Source organism: Ursus maritimus, unplaced genomic scaffold, assembly GCF_017311325.1.
Source record: "Ursus maritimus isolate PB19 unplaced genomic scaffold, ASM1731132v1 scaffold_1, whole genome shotgun sequence".
Taxonomy (NCBI): domain Eukaryota; kingdom Metazoa; phylum Chordata; class Mammalia; order Carnivora; family Ursidae; genus Ursus; species Ursus maritimus.
Window position 1 is genome coordinate 78468495 of NW_024423343.1, and position 22654 is coordinate 78491148.

Consider the following 22654-nt stretch of genomic DNA (forward strand, 5'->3'; position numbering starts at 1 on the left):
ACTTGGGTTCCAAGGGCATCCGCATAGCCCCTGAAACTGGACGCGGATTTCTGCCTGTGATGCACTTTTCTGGGAAGGCCCTCCATAGTTTCCGGATTTACGAAGAGCATGAAATCCAATAAATGCAATGAAACATTAATCTAAGGTATGATCTAAAAACTAGAAACATGAAGTTGTTGGTTTATAAAACATCTGCACAGCATTATCTGATGGGAAATAATATCACATGTTATTGGAGGCATTTCAGTAAAAAAAAAAAAGAAAAGAAAAGAAAAAAACACTCTCTAGAGAACATTCCTAAATCCCCTTGCTGCGTGTGGCTCCATCCTGGGAACTATAATTTAGCAGCTACACCCCCATACCCCCCACGGGCAAAATGCCCAAATCCAGGTCTGGCAGGGGCTGGACGTCCAAGAGCCTTTCCCGGCTGGGATCCACACCCTGCTCCCCGAGGCCAGCCTAGCTCTTTCCAAGGTGCTTCCAAACGTGCCCTTGCAAGTAGCTTTCCCTGAGGCTCCTGGCTACACCCCGCCCCTTCATGTTCTGCCTGGTACAGAACAGAAGGCGCCTTTGGGCCTTGCTGAGACACAGCCAAGTATTCTAGTACTTGTGAGAATGTACCTCTGTTTATAGCCAAATACCTTTAGCTGACAGCCTAAGTTGGCCACCTTCTCTGCTCAGCTCAGCAGCTCTGAAGACCGCAATGTAGGCTGCAATCTCCCGGGGTGAGGAAGCAGGTGCCTGACACCGCCATTCTCCCAGGAGGAACGCAGGGCGCCTGCAGGCACTGGCGAGCCTCACCCCGCCGGCCTGACCACAGCCTGGCAGATGTTCCTGAACATAGTGCTTCTGCTTAGCAGAGCCCTGCCCTCCAACAGGGGCGCAGGTGAGGGGCACACCTACCGATCTGGGCCGAGTGGGCCCTCCTGGCCATGTTCTTGGCTCGCACAGCCTCCTTGATGCGATCCACCTCCTGCTGGTAGCGCTTGCGGTCCCGCATGGCGTTCTCCTTGGCCTCCTTCAGCGCGCTCTCCAGGGCCTTGACGCGCTCCGCCGTGGCGCGCAGCCGCTTCTCCAGCTTGGGCAGCTCGCAGCGCAGGTCTGCGTTGTCCCGGACCAGCTGCGGGGAGAGCGGACGGGGGCAACTTACTAAGAGGGCGAGGGCGCCGGCAGGAGGGGCAGGCGGGGACAGGCGGGGACTCTGCGGCCAAACAAGCAGCCCCGCCAGGTCGGCGCGAACGTCCCTGTGACACCAACGCGGGCAGCACCGAAGGAACACGGCAATCCTGTACCCTGGCCTCCAATTTGCTACACACGACTCGTGTGCAAGGAAGTGGGGAGGGTGCAGGATGAAATTAAAAGCCATTTCCGCTCACAGGAAGCTTTCAGGCTTGGGCAGGATTTACTTCCGACTTGGTTCGCGTGGGTTGGGGAGCCAGTGTGGGGAAGCTTGGCTACTCAGGCACTAGCATGTGAAAGCTGAGCGATGTTGGGCAAGTTCAGAAGCACCGGGTACGGGCGTGCATGTTCTAGAGCTCTCTGTAGGCCTCCTCCTGGGCAGGACGCATCATCTCCACCAGCATGCGGTTTGGACCCACTTGGCAGCAGATCCAGAAGCTCACAGGTAACTCTGAGATATTGCGCCTTCTCTTATTACCTAAGACCCTCAGTTAAGAAACAATGGGTGACACAGGTGCGTTCAGGGTGGTCTGGCCGCAGACTGGTGGTTGCCAGAGGAGAGGTGGGGGAAAGGGTGAAAGAGGTGAAGGGGATTAAGAGGACACTTATGGTGATGAGCACTAAGTAATGTATAGGATTGCTGAACTGATACACTGCATCCCCGAAAACAATACAGCACTGTCTGTTAATTATGGAATTAAAAAGTAAGTACAAATTTTTAAGAATTAAAAGAAAATGAAGGAAAATTTTTTAGAAAGGAAGAAAGGAAAGAAAGAAAGAGAAGCAACAGGCTTGCCCTGGATTTAAAAAAAAAAAAAGGCTCAAGAGCCGGCTCTATTATTTCCTGACATCTGACTTGGTAAAGTCATCCAACCCCTACACGTCTCCGGTTTCTCACCCATAAAAAAGGAGAGTATATAAGAGGACCATTGTGTGAATCCGAGCGGATGCAGAAAAGTTTTGAAAATCGGAAAGCGCTGGATGAAGGTTACCTATCCCGAGGCCACAGCCCCACTGCCTGGCAGACAGCAGGTTTTTAATATTTATTAAAACATTCAGTGAATTCATAAATAAAATAATTAATGAATTTCAGAGCCCTATTTCAAATTAGTGAACTCAGACTGCAGTTTCTGCTTCTATATTTCTCATCAATAATTTGATTGAATGACTTCAACCATGTTGACTCTGTCTTCCTCCCTTTGGGGAAAAATGCCATCCTAGGTAACATGGAAGAGGACGTAGGCCCAAGAGAGATGTATCCCCTTAACCATGCGGTCCAACAAGTTGAACCATTTTTATCACATTCCAGATCTTTAGGATTTAAGGGAAACAGGAACATTGCAGTATTTATACAGAAAAGAGACAGACAGCTGCCTAGATCACCAGTCGGTTTGGCCATGCACTTTGCTGTCCCTCTAGATAAACTCCAGAGCAGCATAAGAACTGGAGAGGATGACCAAGAAACAGGGCGACAGAGCAGAGAGAAAACGGAGCAGGTCACTTCCTCTCCTGGTCTCTTTCCTCGTCTGCAAAAATAAGGGGCCTGAATCAGCCCAGTGGTAGTCACTTTGCGTTCTGTGCAGCCTGTGGGTCTGGGACTGGGACCGGAGGCAGGACAATAAGGCAGGGTTCTGAATACCCCCCTTCCCAAACCCCAAGAGCTCAAACTCCATTCCTTGCATCTGGCTTCGATGAAAGACTTTCATATATAAGGGAAGTCACTGAAGACTAAATAAAGGACTCCAAGGACCCTTTTGGATTAATGTCCCCTGGTGATATAGAGTGCTTTTATCTTTAATGTCACAGCCTTCTCCCGGAACTGTGGCCAGATATAGTGGCGCTTCTTTCCAGGAGAGTAAGAGAAGCAGAGGAGGCTAGCACAACTCTCCTACCTGTTTGTGAACCTTCGTGAGCTGCTCCAGGTTATTCTCCAGGAAGGAAATTTTCTGCTTCTGGGCAGCACTGCCCCCTCCGTCATCGCTGTCCAGCTCCACACTCTGCACCAACATGAGGGGTCAGCGGGCAGCCATGCCCCCAGCCCACCCGCAGCCCCAGCACAAGCTGGACAACGTTCTAATTCTTCTTATAAAGAACCACCACCCCAATTCCACCAAAGTTTATTCTGAAAGTGAAAATAAAGAGAAGTTCTAAAAATTGAGACTCCATGACCTTCCCAATGAATTCCCTTGTTTGGTGTCAAGGGTTTTCCGAGCATTATAGTTTAGAGAATTGAAAACAAAACAAAACAAAACAAAACAAAACTTTCAATCTTCCTTTGAAAGATACAGATTAGTTCTCTCTGTGAAATTTACCTCTCCCTTGCAGGTGGGTAAACAGACTTCTTTTCAAAAGAACTGTTCCAAAACTCATTAAGAAGAACCAGTGTGAAAACATAAACCCAAGACCTAAATCCATTTCAAACGTCCCAACTGAGATAAGTCACCAAGCTGTTGGGCAAGTGCCTGTGGTCCCACGGGGAAGTCTCAATGGCCTTTGCTTGTCCCTTCAGCTTCCAATCCCATGAAATTACTTAATGAATCCATCTCAAACTAGTCACAGCATCTGAGTGCTGTGCTAGATAAACTTTTGAAATTCATCACATGTTGAGATGGACAAAAAATGCCCTCCTGGCAAGGCCACGCTGCGTAGTCAGATAAGCTGAGAAACACCTGTGCAAACACATCCTAGAGCCCCAAAATGGCAAGGCATCCTTGCTGCGTCTGATTACAGAGGAGACCATCGTCCCTCCTTCTGAGAAGTGACAGCTGCACGCAGATCTCAAACCTGTGTCTCTTCCATCTACATCCAGGGTTCTTAAACTTTGCCCAGAGGAGGGTTTGTTAAAACTCAGCTTGCTGGGGCGCCTGGGTGGCACAGCGGTTAAGCGCCTGCCTTCGGCTCAGGGCGTGATCCCGGCGTTCTGGGATCGAGCCCCACATCAGGCTCCTCCGCTATGAGCCTGCTTCTTCCTCTCCCACTCCCCCTGCTTGTGTTCCCTCTCTCGCTGGCTGTCTCTATCTCTGTCAAATAAATAAATAAAATTTAAAAAAAAAAAAAAAACAACAAAAAACCTCAGCTTGCTGGGCCCCACCTCCAGTCTCTGCTTCGGTGGACCTGGGGTGGGTTAGAGAATGTGCATGTCTAGTGAGTACTCCGGGGGTGCCCGAGCTGCTGGCCAGATAACCACCCTTTGAGAGCCACGGGTCTACAAGTAGGCCCTTCCTTGAGAGTTCATATCATGAAATCAGGGGGGCCTGATCTTAAGCTCCCCTGGACTCCCTCCTCCCTCTGACGGAGCTTTTCCAGTCCTTGCCATAATCTCTGCAGGCTCCCTCTCTGTCCCCTCTGCTCTGGCCTCTCCTTCCTACCCGGTCCAGGTCTGATGGTCATTTCTATTTTGATGACTGTGGTCACTACCTACCTGCCCCACTGCTGCCATTAGGCCCTTAAACTCGCCTACCCTTCTCTGCCTTTCTTTATTTTCATTTCCGGGCCTGGAACCACAGCAAATCCACGCTCTGACCTTCAGCTGGACACTCACACCACTGCTCAGCCTTCACTCATCCCTGACAAATCCCCCCAGGCTGCCTGGGCTTTCGCTAGGCTCTGTGGCCTCTGCATTGGCCCCCCTCCTTCTCCATCAAGGACAGAACCTCCACATTAACTCGGAAGATCAAAGTCGTCGGATGCACTTTTCCATGGTTATGTATTGTCCTGCAAACATCTCCAGCTTGACTCTCCACTACTCCTCTCTGGGAAATTGTATCCCTTCCCCTTACCAAGCTGATACATGCATCCATGCTATTAATTCTGTCCCACTCAGATCTGACACCATCAACCCCCTCCTCTTTTGTATGTATTTCACCTCTTCCCCTTGGCTCCTTCACACAGATGCACATGCACACATGTGCGTACTTTTCAATACACCTTCCTTCCATCCTACTACACAGCTGGATATGGCCCATCGCTCCTCCTCAATCACGTTTAAACATATTTAAAGAGGAGTCCTCCTGCCACTCCCACCCTTCCCTCCTTCCTGGAACTTCTGCAAGCTGGTCTGGGATTCACTATACGGTGACTCCCCGAGATCACTGTGGGAGGCACGAGGATCAATGAAGCCCAGATTCAGAGGTCACACGACCTGGGTTCCATCCTACCTCCAGCTCTTCCAGCTGTGTGACCTTAGGCAAGGTACTTAACCTTTGAGCCTATCTCCACTAAGACAGAACCGAACAGTAAGAACCACTTACACAAGGTTGCCAGGAAGAGCAAGTAAGACGCACGTGAAAGTGCTTCATATGCTCTGACCCAGCCGCTAACGGCCCTTCATGGGCAAACAGGAGGCTCCTGCCTCTAATCTCTCCAGGATTCTAGCACTGCTCGCCAAGCTTCAGGGCAGCACTGCCTGACGAGACCCCTGGGTTTTCCCGGCATCATGCACGGCAGCTCTCGCACTGCAGCCACGTAGGTGTGCGCTCGTTTGAAATGAAAGGCCAGGGAGAGGATTATAACTTCCTCTTACTAAGAAGAAAAAATCAGATGGAAAAATATTCCCAAGTACTTTTTTTTCTTTTTTTTGCCTCCAGTACATTCTTTGAATACATTTTCTGGCATGAAATAATTAATTTTTAAGCACAACCAGCCCAATTTAAGCAAGTGATATTTCAACGGCAAATGATTCTTTCTGTCCATCTTTTCTTTTCTTCTCAGCCCTGTTCACACAAAATAGAGCTCACCTTTTTAACCCGGGCAGTCAGATCCTGGACGAAGAGTTTCCGGAGGTTATGCAGAGTCTGCAGTTCCCGACTCTGGAAGAGAAGATTGTGAGATTGCCAATGAAGTGGGAGACACCTCGAATTCAGGCCACATTGGGCACCAGACCATCCCCGTCTGGTTGCCCCAATGACGCAGACGGCTCCCACCTGCTCTGCGAGCCCACCATCCAGGCCATGGTGCTCCCCCACTACCCCCTGGCTTTCCCACCACATATTTCCATCCCTCCAGCTGTCTCAAGACTGCCCCCAGGGGCAGAGACTAGGAGCTCAAACCATGAACTGTAAACTAGAACAGAGCCTATTCATTTGCGCTGTTCTAAATAGAACTTCTCTCCCCTCAACTACAAAAGTTAACGCGTTTTCTCACAAAAATTCCTAGTTGGCTGTGTTGTACCAGAACAGATTCTTTCTTTGCTCTAATTTATCACGTACACATTACACAAAATGTCAGCAAGTCTAAATGGAAAGTTACCCACAATCTCTCCCATCCCAGCGGACCAACATTTTTCATCTTTCCACGCCCCCCTTTGGCCCTGGGCCAAGTGTGCCGGCTTTACACCACTAAGCTTGTGGGTGAGGCAGGTAGTGGGCCTCCTCCCCATGTAACCCTGGGCAACCCACCTAAGCTTCCTGCACCTCACCTCTCTTCTTTGTAACAGGAGGATAAATATAATGGTTGCCTCACAGTGTTGTCGAGATTAAATGTGATAGTCCTTATAAAACTGTTACAGCAGTTTCTGGCACATTGTAAGTGCTCGGTAAACATTACCTACCATTAACTTATCGATGCACCATATTTGACAGCTATTTTCTTCAGTAGGCTTTGTTGTTTCCCTTTGTTGTCCTAATATTGTTACGTTGTAATTAACTTCTTGGGGGCAATCTTTTCTTCTTTTTGAGTTATTGTCTACAAATGAACCCTTAGGTATTAGATTGCGAAGACAAGGCTCTGAGTCAAACCTGGTGACCTTTGTTAGCAAGATCAGAACACCAAAACAGTTCCACCCATTCAGGTCTCCAGGTTCTTAGTACTAGAGATATGGTTGGTTCCTTGCAAGGTACTTTCCCGTGAGGGAAGAGAGAGAAACTTGCATTTGAACTACTCAATTTGTCTAAGTTGACCTGCTCTTAACACATAACATCAAGGGATGCAGCTCGCCCATGTTCACAAGAAAAAGGAACAGGCTATACAGCCATGGGAACACTAACATTCTTGGAATAAAAGTTCTATGTTAATTTAAGTCTTGTTACCGGGTCCAAGTCTGCAATTCGGTGTTGAAATAAGAAGCACCTAAAGTCAATTGCTTCCTCAGATGAGGCAAATGACTGTGCAGGAAGCCAAATAGGCCTGTTATTACGGATACGATGCACATGGCACCTGTCTGAGGCCTAGCTGCCTTCCGGGGCAGGTGCAGGCGTGCAGCTCCGCGCTCACATTTACACACCAGGCCCCTGCCCGAGGATCCCCCTGCCGCCCGGCCCAGCCCCTGCACTGCATGCTCTCCCGCTCTCCTGCTTCATGGATTTTATTCCTGACTGAACTGTGACCGTAGTAAACATTGTCCATAAAAAAGCCACCACACCAAAGGGAAATGAGAAGACACAGGTCCCTTGTCAAAGGGCCAGGCATTTCCTCGGGGCCCAAAAACCCAATACTCTGAAGTCCTGAGTTTGGCACCTTTATCTCATTCTTGTTTGTTCTTACGTGTATTCAACAGTTCAGGAGGGGTGGTTAAAAATCTTCAAAACAGTTTGTAAGTTGCACATTTAAGCTTAGGCAGCTAGCATTTGGCTTCCCGCAGCACTGAATCTTCCTCCACGATATCATCATCTCCTCATCCCATCTGACTCACTTCCCTGAAACTTCCCTGTCTCAGGCCACTGCCCTCTGTGTAAAAGCTCAGGGCTCAGCTTCCTGTCACGGGGGACAGCAAGGATGAGCCCAGAGAGGTGAAAACACAAGGCCCACTAACAGCAGGAGAGGCCCAACCCCAGAGCCCAAAGGGTCCTGTTAAAGCAAGATGGCTGCCTGGGGCCCCAAGACACCCTCGACATCTTCCAACGTCAACCCCTGGAGTGGGCTTCAGACTCCAACCCCTGCACAGCAGGCTACACACACACACACACACACACACACACACACACCCCGTCCCACCCAAATACTCAAGAAGCCAGAAGAGGCCTTGTGTTAAGGAGAGTTCAAGTAAGGGCAGCCAAGGGCAGCCAAGGGCAGCAAGTCTGTCACTGAAGAACATTTACACCTTGGGGAGGATTCCAACAGCAGGTTAGGTGAAAACATCCAAGTCTAAAATGACACATGTGGTAGGGATCCAATTTGGGGTTTCACATGTGGATGTGTGCGATGTGTGTGAGTGGTGAGTGAGAGCAGGAGAGAGAAAGGGAACCAGTGTCAGTGGGTCTGTCCCTGTGGGTAAGCGTGTGGGTGGGAGGGGGCAGGGATGGTGGGTGAGGGTAGTTCATGGGTGGAAGGTACTGAAATGTCACTTATCTCTGGCTAGTGGGAATTTTAAAGTTCAATATTTTTCTGAATTTTTAGAATTACTGTAACTGTGGGTATCACTTCTCCTGTAAAACGACATAGATAAGGCAACTTCATGGCTTCATTTCGGTTTCCCTAGAGCCAGCAGGCATCTACCATCTTCTCCACCATGTTGGAAAGGCCCAAGATCCTTTGAGTCACAGTCATCTTACTTCTGTCCTGAGTGGACGGTGCCCTCTGTCCCTCCACCTGGCTTTGAGGAGCAACTAACATCAGCCCAGGAAACAGAGTACACAATCAGGTCCAACCCTGAGCAACCATGTGCCTTCAGCCTGGGGTCACCGGATTCTTGGGAGGCAGGCACAGTCCCACATAAATTCATATGACACATGAATGGAATCAAAATGTATGACTATATCCAGGCCGCCTGGGTGGCTCAGTTGGCTAAGTGGCCAACTCTTGATTTTGGCTCAGGTCATGATCTCAGGGTCCTGAGATCGAGCCCCGTGCATGCAGTCTGCTTGAGGATTCTCTCTCCCTCTGCCCTACCCCCGCTTGTGTGCGTGTGCTCTCACTCCCTCTCAAATAAATAAATAAATCGTTTAAAAAATGTATGGCTGTATCTAAACAATAGTCTCTCTGTTGTTTTATCATGTGAAATGACCGGACATGTTTTCACCGAATTGAGAGGTTCTATTGAGACAGCCTGTCTTCAAACACAGGCTGTGTGGCACTTTGCAGAGCTCTCAAGAGCCAAGAGCCCTCAGAGCAGCTGAAATGGAAGTCAACCAGCATAGACAAACCTCATGAATTCAGATGCAGAATGGAGAAAAACAACCAGGATTTCAAATGATGAGGTCTTCTCATCTGTCACTCTTGTGCCCCAAACTCTGCAGGGCTCAAGGCCCTACCTGGCCTACAACCGCTCTTGTCTTGACCTTTCTACTTCTTGTCTCTTCCCTGCATCACCGACTTTCCTGCTGTTCTCCAACATGACAACCCCGGGCTCACCTCAGGGCCTTGGCACGGTCTATTGCCTCTGCTTGGAAGGCCCGTCCCCCAGACATCCCCATGGCTTGTGCTTTCACCTGCTTTAAGTCCCTGCTCAAATGTCACCTCCTCGTGGGACCTCTGCACTTTCTATACCCATGTAATGGAGGTCATGCTTTCCTTCCTTATTGTTCACTGCCTGTCCTCCCACCCCCAGCTCAAGGCGAGCTTCACAAAGGCCAGGGTCTTATCTTTGTCATTTATTGATACAACCCAAGCACGTAGAAGAACACCAGCCTTTAGTAGGTACTCTTAAATGTTGAATGGAAATAAGTCACAACGTGCAAAGTCGGTAAAGTTTCAGGCATTGATTTGCAAGTCAGTTTCACTCTCACTCAGGGCCTCTATTATAGCACTATGGATGGATGGATGGATGGATGGATGAATGGATGGATGGATGGACGGACAGATGGAGGGACAATTAATCATGGTATCAAGAGCTGGGGAATTAATTCTACAATTCTCACTTTTACATGGGATATTTTGTCTAAAATGGTGTGTCTAAATATTTGTATTTGTCTTAATGTCTAAATATGTGGTATTTGCCTAAACAGTTTCTCTAAAACGGTATGTCAGAAAGGTGGGCATAGATCAAGTTTTAGAATACACAAATTCAACAAATCACAAACTAATCGGGTCTTTGGGACTAAAACAAGTTGGAAAACATGCTGATGTACCACTGTCTCCTCCAGCCCTTTGAGGTCCTCTCTGGCTTGCTCCCTTTTATCATTGAGCAACCTAAAAAACAAAAAGGAGTCATGAACCACCAAAGGCACATCAGAGATTTCCAGACGTCATGTGCACCTACAGATAAATCAACAAAACCAACCATCTCATGCAAATAGGCTCTATTTTTACATCGGCCCAACCTAATCAGAATATTTAGGAATCGGAATCATGGAAGTAGACTTCCCTAAGACTCCGCGGGGAGGAGAGAAAAGAGAGGAAATATTTCAAGTGCACTCACAAGAGCTTTTCCAGTTTCATCTCCCTCTCTTGGTCCTCTACTTTCAGCTTGTTATAATCAGAACTCAGCTTCTCCTGTTCCAGTTGCAGTTTCTGATTCAAACTGAAATTGAGGGAAAAAGCAATACATTGTACAGGAGTCTACGATTCCGAGGCACGCAGCTAAAGACACGGTTCTGTTCCAACCCCATTAGTTCTGTGCGATAAAGGCAGCAATTCTGGAAGATTCTGAGGGATCAGAGAACAACCTCACAGCTTCCTCCCTGCCCAAGTGAACACTAATTTCTGGGAACATCTCAGAGGCACGAAACATAAGGCTTCAAGAATATATTTAGAGTTGGCTTGTGTAAGAGCTTTGGGGGGAAAATAATGAGCTAGGCAAAGGGCTGGTATTTTAAAATAGAGAAAGAGAGCACAGTCAGAAGAATTCGGCTTTGTCTGCCCTACGGACGGCATGCACCCACTCAGGAAATCTTATTTGGCCATTTCACCCTTCCCTTCTTCTCTGGTCCAATGATCTGAAAACATCTCCTAAGTCCAAATTTCTGGCTGAAACAGGGGCAGTGCTACTGTGTGAAGTCTGCAAGAAGGGGTACAGAGAGAGGAAATACAAAGAAAGCCCAGGGTCTGCTGCAAAACCAGAAACTTGCCATCTGGTTGGGGGCACTTGGTCAACATCTGCACGCAGTATTTATAAAACCTTTTGTCTGGCCACGCCTGTGCATCCGTAAAAGAACAGATTCCACGCTATCTGAAGGAAAACCCAGAGTCTGTTTGGAAGGCGCAGGCCAAGGAAACTTCTCCAACTACTAACTCACTCAACAACCCTAACAACCCTACCTCCTTCTCTCGTCCCTTTCCCCGCCCCCATCCCCCTCCAGCTGAACATGTCAAGGGGGATTAATCATAATAAAGAATGCAGGACATGTCTGAAGGGGAAAGAACAACATGAGTAACAGCACGGGGGTGGTCCAAAAGGAGGAGGGCAAAGACGATGCCAAGGACTTGCCTCAGGTAGACAGTGTGCACCAAGCCCAGATCACGCCACTCACACTTCGCTTCGTTACCATTCTCCTCTCAAAATGCAAATGTGCTGTGTGAGCAGCTTGGACACGACGGAGAGGGATCTGGATCAGTAGCCTGCAGAATTAAACTCTAACTCCAGTTTGATCCCTACTTAGCAGTGTGACCCTAAGAAACTCATTTAACCTTGCCTTGCTTCCCATACAGAAATCTGGTTCTTTATCTACAGAAAGTGGAAGCGGAGGGAGGCTTTCATCTAGATCTTGGGGGGGGAGGGGTTAGTGGATGGAACTGTATTTCAACATAACTGGTTTTCTTCATTTTCCCTCATCTTTTATTTGGGGGCATTTAAAAACATTATTCTGCAAGGAGGTGCAAAGATCGCCGAGGGACTCACTGCAAACACCTAAGCGCCTCAAGGAGAGGACCCTGAAGGCACTCCCCAGCTTGCTGCCTTGTTTTGACAAGGAGGAGGGAAGTTGAGAGAGGAGGAGGGGAGAGGTCATTATGGAGCAGGGGTTCTTCAGTGTTGGTGACAGGATGGGAAAATGGCCCTGAGGGGGGTGACACCAGAGACAAGCTGCAATGACGCCATCCTGGCAAAGCCCCAGGTCCACGAGCACAGACACAGGTCCCTGAGAAGTGTGTGCATGTGACCCGGTGGCTTGGGGCTGTGCGGGGGCATATTCATGTGTTGGGTGAGGAGGCAGCAGGAGCTGACTGTCTTCGCTGGAGTACTTAGCAGCCTATCCGAACCCTTGAGTCAGGACCGATGGAGGGTTGTTCTTTGTTTTTTTGTGTATTTTTGTATGTATTTTCACACAGCTGAGGCACCAACATGACCCCGGCTCCTGGGGGACGCAGAAGGGCGCCCGCCTGCCACCTGCCCCACCAGAGCCCCCAGAGGCTCAGCTCCAGATGGGAGAACAGACTTCGGAAGCGGCACGTCTAGCCCGCTGTGGCACAGGGCAGAACACAGAGCCTGCAGGCCGAGGAGAGCAGCCCTCGGCTCCAAGCTGCGTCCTTCCAAGCTGGCTAGAGAGCCATGCCCACCCCTGCGTCCCAAGAGCCCCTGGGCCGACTCACTCCCGAATCTCATCAATGATTTTCTGCTTCTCCTCGATTTCATCCCGAAGTCTGGACAGCTGCTTCTGGTGAGCTTCCCGGTGGCTCTCCATCTGCTGCTCCAGCGCCTTCTGCAAGCCAGGCCAAGAGAAATGTGTCATCCACTCATTGGCTCACAGCCCACACCGTGACAAGCCCTGGATTGCTTCTACCTCCTACCCTACGTCCCTCGGCTGTCAAATCCCAAAACTGGGGCCCCCAGAACCTGCCTTGCTTTACAGGCACAACAAAACCCAAAGATCTTGATAAAACCCAGCGGGGCCCTAGGAGCAAATCAGTCCATTAATTAAATAAAAAGCTCTCCCATGATCTTCTACAGCTCACCTGAGCTACATGGCTTCTCTAGCCAGATCAGCCAGAGGGCACAGACCTCTTAACTATACCCAGGTGACTGCAGACAAGCCACGAAACCCGTGTGAGCCACACTCCCTCACCTGTAAGGTTTAGAGAACTGTCCCTGCCCTGAGCACTGCACAGATTTATGGTGATGTTCAAAGGGACCTTTTCAGCAAAGCGATGTGAAACCAGGAGGAGCGCCCCTCAAGGTGAGGCTGGAGCAGGCTCATGCCACGGGCGCTGTTTTATCTACGGGCTTACCCCCAAAGGGACTTGTGGTTTGCCTAAAATGAATCAAAATTCTACATCTTCTCATACCTCATTTTATTCACCTAGAAGTCTTATTTCCCAATCATTTTTCCTACATTTTCCTTCACTACTGTACATGTGACCAAAAATAAACATCTCTCTGTGTACGAAGGAAATCCAAATCTGGGGTGCTTCTTGAGAAAGGTCAAGGGGAGAGATGTTCTCTTTTATCCAAAGGAAGGGCAAACGTTTCCTCAGAAGCTCAGCTCAGCAGTGCGGCCCACGCGGTGACCGGGAGGGGCTGCTCCGTCCCCCTTCCCCAGGAACAGGGAAGAAGCATATCCTAATGCACCATGACTGTTAGCTCCAGAGCTCTCCGGGCTTCTGCACACGTCCGTCTGCCTCTCAGTCCTGCGCCAGGCCACACTGTGAGAACGGCTCTGCTGCCCGCCACCAGTCCCTCCCCCTCCCTCCTATGCTACCACACGCATCTCTGAAGGAGACAGATTTTCCTAGAATAAGGAAACGCAGTCCAAACACACGCACGCTGGGCTCCAGCGAAGGGGCGGCCTACACACCTTCATTTCCTCCGCGTCCTGCAGCCGCGTCAGATGCTCCTTCTCCTTATCCTGGAAGCTGACTTCGTGCATTTTTTCTGTTTTGAATTTTAAACGATGATTTAAGATTTAACGGGTGGGACTCACATCCAAAAGTAAAAAATATTTTTAAAAAGATAAAAGACAAAAAAAGGGCAGAAAGGCCATGGAGTGAAACATGGGCTTACATGACCAATTACAACCATGCTAATCAAGATCGGGCCTCCCGGGGGAGACTTCTGGCCGAGGGAGGCTGCCCACCCCAGCGGGAGGGGCAGCTGTCGGGGGAGGGGTGCTGACTTGGGAGGAGGCCGCTCTAGGTCAGAACGGACGGGGCTGTGTATGACCTCATACCTGGCCTCAGTGAGCAGCCCCTGAGGCCGTGTACGGCAACCTGCTTCGCAAATCAGAAAGCACTCTGTGTTAGTGGCATTTGGATGCACGCCACTGTTAGAGTTCCAGAAAGAGCTAATTTACCTCCCATGGGTACGCTGTTTATTTTCTAAGAATCTAGAGCAGGAAAACAAAATCTAAGGACAAGAACAAAGAAAACAGAAATACAAAAGAATCTCCAGATTAAACAGGAAGGCCCTTATTTGGTGTGTGGCAGGCCTCCAGGGGGAGCCTGTCCCAGCCCCTTGGTCAGGGGCACTCACAGGGCACCAAAAGCAAGCAACAGCCAGGGGGTGTGGGGGGCAGGTAGCAAAATGGTTTAGAACAGTGTCACTCAAGTCATTACACTTTCCATCGAGTCTGTTCCACTTTATTTCAGATCTTCTCACCTCCATTTTATTTGTACTCAGTGGCACCACTAACAGAAGCCGTTTACAAGAAAGAAAAGTTCTTTTCCATGTCGAGTCTTAAGGGGAGCACGCTATGTCTAACATTTATCCGTTATCACATAAAGAAAACATGACAAGGTCGTAGCGGGGTGAGGATGTTCTCGCTCTTTCTCAATCTGCCTTGGCATTGAAACAAAATGTATTTACTGAGCAAGCAACTATGTTAACAATAAAGGAAATAAAGAAGGGTGGCATCGTCACCAGTCCTACCACCCTATCAAGATCATCTCCATTTCAAATATTATCCTGCAGGACTCGGAACACAAGTATCCACTGATTCCTAAATATGATAACCCCAGTGAAGAAAAGATTACATATTATGATCTGTAATCTAAAAACACCTCGTAAGCATGGCTGGACAGCCCACACGTACTTCACCTCCAAAACAAAACACGTGTTCTGTTAAACAACAGCCCACAGCTGGCCTAACAGCTGGGCATGTAGGTGCCTTCCTTTTCTTTCCCCTACTAACACAAGGAATGCTGCAATGAATATTTGAGATCTGAGGATCAGAAGGTATGAAAAGTGTTATGATTATTACTATTTATTTTTGAATTGCTTTCCAAAAGGACTCTAACAATTTTCATTGCCATTCATGGTGCGTGTGTTCCATTTCACCACAACGCATCTGTTCTTAAACCTGTTCTGGTTTCTGCATTTCCAGTTACCGCTCTCAAATTTTTTCCATTTATTCATGTCTATTGAGTGCTTCCTAGGTGTCAGGCACTTCCCTCAGCAAAGGGCATCAGGAGGCTGTCCGGCAAAGGGAAGAGCTGGTTCCAAGGATGAATGCTGCAGGCAGCCATTGGTAGAAGCTCAGACTATATTAAGAGCATTGGGACAGCATGGAAGGGTCAGAGGCATGAGGTTGGGCACAAGATAGAAGGTGATTTTAGAACAGTTCCCTGGGATGCAGCACAGTGGCTGGCCTGGAGCAGATGGGGTGAGAGCCTCCGTAGATGGATGTAGCCACAACTCTTCATTAGGATTAAGGACAGTGAAAATAAAGGTGGAGAGGAGCAGAAGCAGACAAGCATCTGGCAGGTCAAATGGACAGGTCATGGTGACAGACTGCAGGCAGGAGGTGGAGGAGAGAAGATTCTGACTCAGGCAACAGGGTGGATGGAGGGAAAATGGGAAGGGGAGCAGATAATTGGGTGGGGGCAATCTTCTAGATATTTTTGTTTCACCACCCCCTCCCGGTAATTATTCCACTGTTTGCAGTAGATCTAGAAATGCTGTAATTGAGCAAAACCAAACATCATGGGTTCGGCCAACTAGAGCATATCTGATGTAGGCCAAGAGCTCCACACCTGCGAAGCACTCGGTCATTTACCTTGGGCTCGGAGCTTGGCCAGCTCTTCACTGAGCGAGTCTTGGGACTCTTCCAGCTGCCTCCTCTTCTGTTCCATGTTCTGCATGTAGTCTGTCAGGGATTTGATCTTGGCTTCGTGCTTTAAATAAACAAACAGGTAAAAAGGAGGCGTGAGTGACCAACAACGGCCATCTTGGCTTGCCTGGGGCTGTCTGATGGGAAAACGCAAGAGAGGACTTCTTGGGTCCCTTTTTCAAGTACCAACTCCCAAATGATTCTGCCCTTGGCTTGGGATCTGTGATCACAGACTAACAAGGCCCTCTGTTTCCTCCCTCTGCTCCTCTGCTTCATTCCTCCCCGACCCCTCTCATCACCATGCTCCTCCTCACCATCCGCTTAAGTGAGATGCCAAAGCCCAAGCTGGTTTTTCTCCTCGTAGAAAACAGTGCGCTGGAAAGAAAAGACTGGGAAAGTGTCTAGGGCAGAGGCTTCATTCTTGGAACGGGCACCTCTGGATTCTGTCTTCAGAACTCAAATATTGTGTCTTTTCTTTTCCTGTCTCTCAAGCACACCAATTCCTATGTCTCAGAGACCTTGCATTTTATATTCCCTCTCCCTAGGAAGCACTCCACCCCTACCCACCCAGAGTCCTTATCACTCGGCACCCAACTTCAACATGATTTATCTAGCCCTTTTTACTTGTCAGCTCCATGACGGTATGGAGTCCATGCTTAATAATATTAGTGGAACCAATGAATGAATGGAAGCTCATTAACTAAAAAAAGACAGCAGGCCCTTTTCAGCAGATGGAAATATGTAGACACTTCCCCCACTCAAGATCTACAGTGTTCATAAGGCAGGAAAACCCCGGAGACCGAGCTCTAATCTAATGAAATAACCTCTGGGAAATGGGACTCAGAGCAGTCATGTTATCAGAACAGCTTTTGATGAAAAGGATGAGTGTAAATGAAGAAAATAATAGCATTTTAGCTGGAAATATTTTGTCAGATTCCTTAGATCATGTCAGAAAATAAAGAGCTAAGGTTTCTCTTACTTTTGAATCCCAGAAAATAATGATTAAATATTTGGCTCTGTATAAACTGTAACAGAGTAGAAAGTAGCACCCGACAGAAAGCTGCATTCGTTGCTAATGGAGAAAGCACTAACACAGCTATCCTTTATCATTTTAATATGCTAATATTCTTGACTCTGATCTCATATGCCGAGAGTCAATGTCACTCTCAGACTTGGGCAACTGGAGACTCAGTCCTGGGCCCCACACTGTGAACACCCCACTGAGGTCGTCCTCTGGCTGCACTAACTCCGCTGAGCAAAGCATGCATAGGCCGAGGGGGCATGCCACATGGAACCCATGTCCCCTTCCAGACCACACTCTGGGAACTGGAAACCCAGAAGCTCCCTACTCCAGTGGCCCTAAAGGCCACTCCCAGAGCTGGCACTGCAGCTCCTGTCATCCATTCACACAGATTAGAGTTGACAGTTACACAGTTCTATCAGTTCACACGAGTGCTGAAGGGCTGGTGCGTCCAGATGGAAAGAGAAGACAGTGGGCTGCAGACTGAGGGACCTCTACTTGTACCCTTGCCTTGGTCTCCAAATGTTAGGGGCAGGACTATCCAAAAGCACGTGTTATCAGTACAAGAGGTGACCTGGATATCAGGCTTGAGGTGTATGTACTCTGCCCATTTTTTCCAATTTTTTTAATTATAAAAATGTCAAATAGTAGAGCAAATCCAGAAAGAAGTGGTTAAAAAGTGGTATAGATTATCACTCTTTTGGGTTTTTTTAAAGATTTTATTTATTTGTTTTGGGGGTGGGGTGGGGAGCAGAGGGATAGGGACAAGCAGACTCTGTGCTGAGCACGGAGCTGATGCGGGCCTCAATCCCACAACCCTGAGATCGTGACCTAAGCCAAAATCAAGAGTCTGACCCTTAACTGACAAGCCACCCAGGCGCCCCCATCCATAAACTATACTTAACTAATCAGCCATTCCTGGTCTTATCTGTATGAACGCATACTGTATAAAGTTGCAAGTCACAGCATAAGTGTAACCGGGCATTTTCATTCTCACTCACCTTTATGTAATCATACTTTCCAAATGGCTATGTTTTGTACATTTTTTGTAAGGGCTGCATAGCAATCTTCCATGGAACTTAATGTCATTAGCCTATCAATAGATATTGGGGTATTTTATTTTGCTGTAATGTAAGTAATATTGCACTCAACATCTTCCATATAGGCTTTGCATATTTTAATCAGGAAATAGACATATAAAATAAAATTTTTGCATTTTCATTACCAATGAAGAATACCATAAATGAAATTACTGAAGTACTTACATTTTAATGGTTTTTGATTCCCAAGGTGCTTTCCAAAAGGACTGACCGAATTATACTTTTCTCAGTGATGTATATAAATTTCACTATCACACACCAACATTGAATAATCTTTCCAATACATTTTTGTTTAATATGTTGGTTATAAAATGGAAACTTGATGTGTTAATTTGCATCTGTTAGATTACTATTTGGGAAACGAGGTGGCTGGGGCTGGTTCTATGATGGCCTGTTACCGTGTTTACAAGCATACCAGAGTGACATATGCTTTTGTCTGTTTCTCAGTATTATTTGATACACCACTCCATGCTGGTATCAGTTTCCTGCAAATGATTTCAGCTGCTTTAATGCCTGGTCTAAGGCAGTGAGCAGCCCTCACAGCAACACTCCCAGAAGCCTCAAACCCAAACACCAAGCCCAAATATCGGTGCCACCAGAAACCAGGCTGCTGTTTTCTGAAACCACCTCACGAAAATGCAAACGCCATTTCAATCGACAGAAGAGCAGCCTGACTCACTGAGCAGATGCGATGTGCCCTGGGCTCGAAAATCCCTTCAAGGCTTTGTGTTCACACATGCTTTGGTTTGAGTCCCAGATCTGCCTTTCGCTGGCTGTATGAGTTTGAACCGTATATTTAATCTTTCTGAGTCTCACTTTCCTCATCTGAAAAACAGGAGTAATAATAAAACCTGCCCACCAGGACTTTTTAAAGATCCAGTGAAATAATGCACAGGAAGCGCTCCGCACAGTGCGTGGAGCACTGTAAACCCTCAATACAATGTTACCTACTACTAGTGGGGCGCCTGGGTGGCGCAGTCGGTTACACATCTGCTTTCAGCTCAGGTCATGACCTTGGGGTCCTGGGATCGAGCCCCGCATGGGGCTTCCTGCTCAGCGGGGAGTCTGCTTGTCCCTCTCCCGCTGGCCCTCCCGATGCTCGTGCTCTCTCCCTCTCTCAAATAAATAAGAACTTTGTAAAAAGATGATACCTTCTACTATTATTATTAATAGCAGCAGCCACAAATAGTTTGTTTTCACATATTAAATTGGACCTGTGGTAGAGATTAAAAGATAGAGGAATGTTGCCTTAGCTCATAGGAGTTTCAGATTCCACCTAGTCTCATCCATTCATTACGATCTCTACCTACCTACCTACCTAGGTATCCATACAGAGATATGTAGACACATCCTTTGAACAGAGACTGAAGGTAATTCATGTAATTCACACAACAAAATCTAGCCTTAAGCATAAGCTTGGGCTGTCACTGTCTGGGGAGGCCATGGACAAGTCTTATGTGAAGCAAAATCCATCAACTCTCCCTATCATGCACCATCAGACCCAGTAAGAGCACAGAGGAAGCAGATTTCAAGAGTCAAGGGAGTGAAATGAGGGGGAACGGGGTGACCTACCTGGGAGATGAGCAGCTGGCAGGCCGCCAACTCCCGCTCACTGGCATTCATCTTCCTGTTGGAGTCCATCTGGGCATTCTCGAGCTGTTTGCTGCGGTTCACCAGGGATTTGACCTCCGACTTCATCTTGCTGATATACAGGCGGGCCATGGTGAACTCCTCCTCAATGACTCCGTTCACATCTGCCAACTGAGCACAGGAAGGAATACGCTCAACTATTGCTTACAATTTCCAGAGATTCGTGGGGCCCTGAAAATCTGTCCGTGGATCCCCAAGATGTCTTTGGATTTCTGATTAGGAATCCCTAATTATAGGACCACAAGCTGAAAATGAGAGCTAAATTTTACTATATATTCACTATATAAGTATATCCCAAGTTTTCTGAAACCTCAGGTAAGACTGAATTAGAAACCCTTACTAAATATAATCCTCAATCAGCCAGGTTTTTCATTACAATCAATTTTTAGAATGAAAGACATGATATCAGAGGGAAAAGACACTGAAGATTAAAGAAGAGATACCTCTGAAGATGTATTCCATTCAACGTCCAATACTTCACATTTCTAGAAAGGCTGCAAGGTCTAGTGTTTCTAAAGGTGACTCTGAGTCCCTATAAGAACTCAAATCAAAATTTCAATTATGTCCTCTATAGCCTGCTATTCAGAGAGAGTAGTCTAATGTTCTGAATATGCTTCTGTAAGCAAGGGTTGAAATAAAAAGGATTTTCTATTAGTCTTCAGTTAAACAAACAAAAAAAATCTAATGAATTAAGAATGTGCTGTTACCAAATGCCCTTTTAGATGAAGATTTTCCTACATGACTTTTCATTTACTACCAATCAATATTTCCCTGCCTGTATGTGCCTGCCCTTTCCAAGGAGACAAGAATCTAGCTTATATTATTTAAAATTATCTGCCTGGGTGACGTATCTGGTTAAGTGGCGGACTCTTGGTTTCAGCTCAGCTCATGGTCTCAGGGTTGTGGGATGGAGCCCTGCACTGGGCTCCAGGTTCAGCGCAGGAATCTCCTTGAGACTCTTTCTCCCTCTTGCTCTGAACCTGCCCCCCCAGCTCTCTCTCAAATAAATAAATAAAATTACCTTAGAGTTTAACGGTCTAAATCCACCTTTAGAAAGAAAGATTCTGAAAGCCAGCATTTCTGCATGATCTCATATTTGGCGTCTGAGTTTTAGAGCTCAACTGGAAACAAAAACCGAAGCAAGATACTTGGGATAGAAACCCATTTGCTCTCAAGATGCAAACATGCTCTTGGAGGGCAATTATCAGAGGAGCAAAATAACTGTGCGAATATTTTGTTTAACCACCAGAGGGCATGCTAGCACCTCAGGAGAACACAAGAGCGCTGTCCAGTTCCCAGCCCACAGAGGCTTCAATTGGTTCTAAGACAATGATTCCAAATATGGTTTTAATGTTCCACAGTACATTATAACTGCCCACTTTTGTCATTATTGCTGTCATTAACTCATCATATGATTTTTTTTTTTCTGTAAAAATTTAAGAGCTAGGAATATGGAATCGTGTGTCAACCCTGAAAATTGGTAGCAGATTGGAAGTACAGCAGACCACACTGAGTGCCTGTAACTTGGTGTCAACCCCCCCCCCCAGGATTCCACAACAGGATTTGTCAAATGAGACCAGTGTCAAATCAATACAAAGCAGAACCTATGTTTACAGCAAGAAAACCTACAGTCTTCTTTTAATGGAGGTCCTTGCTGAGCCACTTCTGATTCGGACTGCCAGTAATGATTTGCCTACCAACACCATTCCCCATCGCATTCCTTCTACGACCCAGGAGCAGGAAGAGAACGGCTGAGAAACGCCCCGATCTTTCAGTGCAGCTTTGTTCCTCTGCCTTTGTGATTGGCCCAACGTGGAACAGAGAGGAGAAGCTGCTTCTTTAGCCTCACCAGGTATGTCCTCTGTATTTGTCCAGCTTCTGTAGAAAGCTGTGCGAACATCCATCTCTTTCACGTGGAGTTCACGACCCACACCAGCTCCTGGTGGGAAAACACCACTGGACCAATAGGTAGGGCATTTGGGGAAGGGAACGAATACCTCGTCCTCTCCAGCTCTGTCTTTAGACAAGGACACTTTGTACTCCATGCCCAGACCCTATGTGCATTGGAGAAGAGGAAAATAGTATACACGATAACGGGCTTCCTCCAAAATGAAAGCTGGATGTTTTTCCCCCAAAGCCAGAATCATAACTTCTGGAGCCTACTCTTGTCCTAGGAAGTCTAAGAGGAGATTTTGAGTCTGATATTAAAAACAAAAAACAGGGGCGCCTGGGTGGTGCAGTTGTTAAGCCTCTGCCTTCGGCTCAGGGCGTGATCCCAGAGCTCTGGGATCGAGTCCCACATCAGGCTCCTCCGCTAGGAGCCTGCTTCTTCTTCTCCCACTCCCCCTGCTTGTGTTCCCTCTCTCGCTGGCTGTCTCTATCTCTCTGTCGAATAAATAAATAAAATCTTTAAAAAATAAATAAATAAACAAATAAATAAAAACAAATGGTTTTACTTTAAAATTGTTTTTTTGTTGACTTTGTTTTGTTTTGTCTTAACCACTTAAGAGTTCATATATTTAGTCATTCAAAGTAAATTCAAAGTTTTCAGTAATCCCAGCACACCATTATTTCAAAAAGGAGAATCAAGCTTGTTGCTAAAATGTTATTTATAACTCTCCCCTGGGTCTGACAGCGACTCCAACTTGTGCACACGAAGCTGACTAACCCAGGAGAAAGGGCTGCCTTTACGCGGGAATGCAGATGCCGCCTGCCCCTCTCACCCCGTCTATATAGGAGTCACCCCCATGCCCACCCCAGGGCTCAGGAGCATGGGGTTATTGTGCAAGGTGCCATTTCTAGGCCTAGCAAAAGCTAAGTGAGGTGACTATTCACATTCCAACACCTAAAAG

General features: G+C 47.4%; 1 protein-coding gene across 1 annotated transcript in view; it reads right to left on the reverse strand.

Annotated features, from left to right (window-relative positions):
* Nucleotides 1–22654, reverse strand: part of KIF5C (kinesin family member 5C) — a 148912-nt gene that overhangs the window by 12591 nt on the left and 113667 nt on the right. Inside the window, exons 16-24 of the mRNA XM_040645119.1 lie at nucleotides 19725–19913; nucleotides 15978–16095; nucleotides 13782–13858; nucleotides 12580–12689; nucleotides 10472–10573; nucleotides 10182–10242; nucleotides 5916–5987; nucleotides 3072–3176; nucleotides 904–1120 (exon numbers count right to left, since the gene is read on the reverse strand). Coding sequence (XP_040501053.1) covers nucleotides 904–1120; nucleotides 3072–3176; nucleotides 5916–5987; nucleotides 10182–10242; nucleotides 10472–10573; nucleotides 12580–12689; nucleotides 13782–13858; nucleotides 15978–16095; nucleotides 19725–19913 — 1051 coding nt within the window. The remainder of the gene's footprint in view (nucleotides 1–903; nucleotides 1121–3071; nucleotides 3177–5915; nucleotides 5988–10181; nucleotides 10243–10471; nucleotides 10574–12579; nucleotides 12690–13781; nucleotides 13859–15977; nucleotides 16096–19724; nucleotides 19914–22654) is intronic.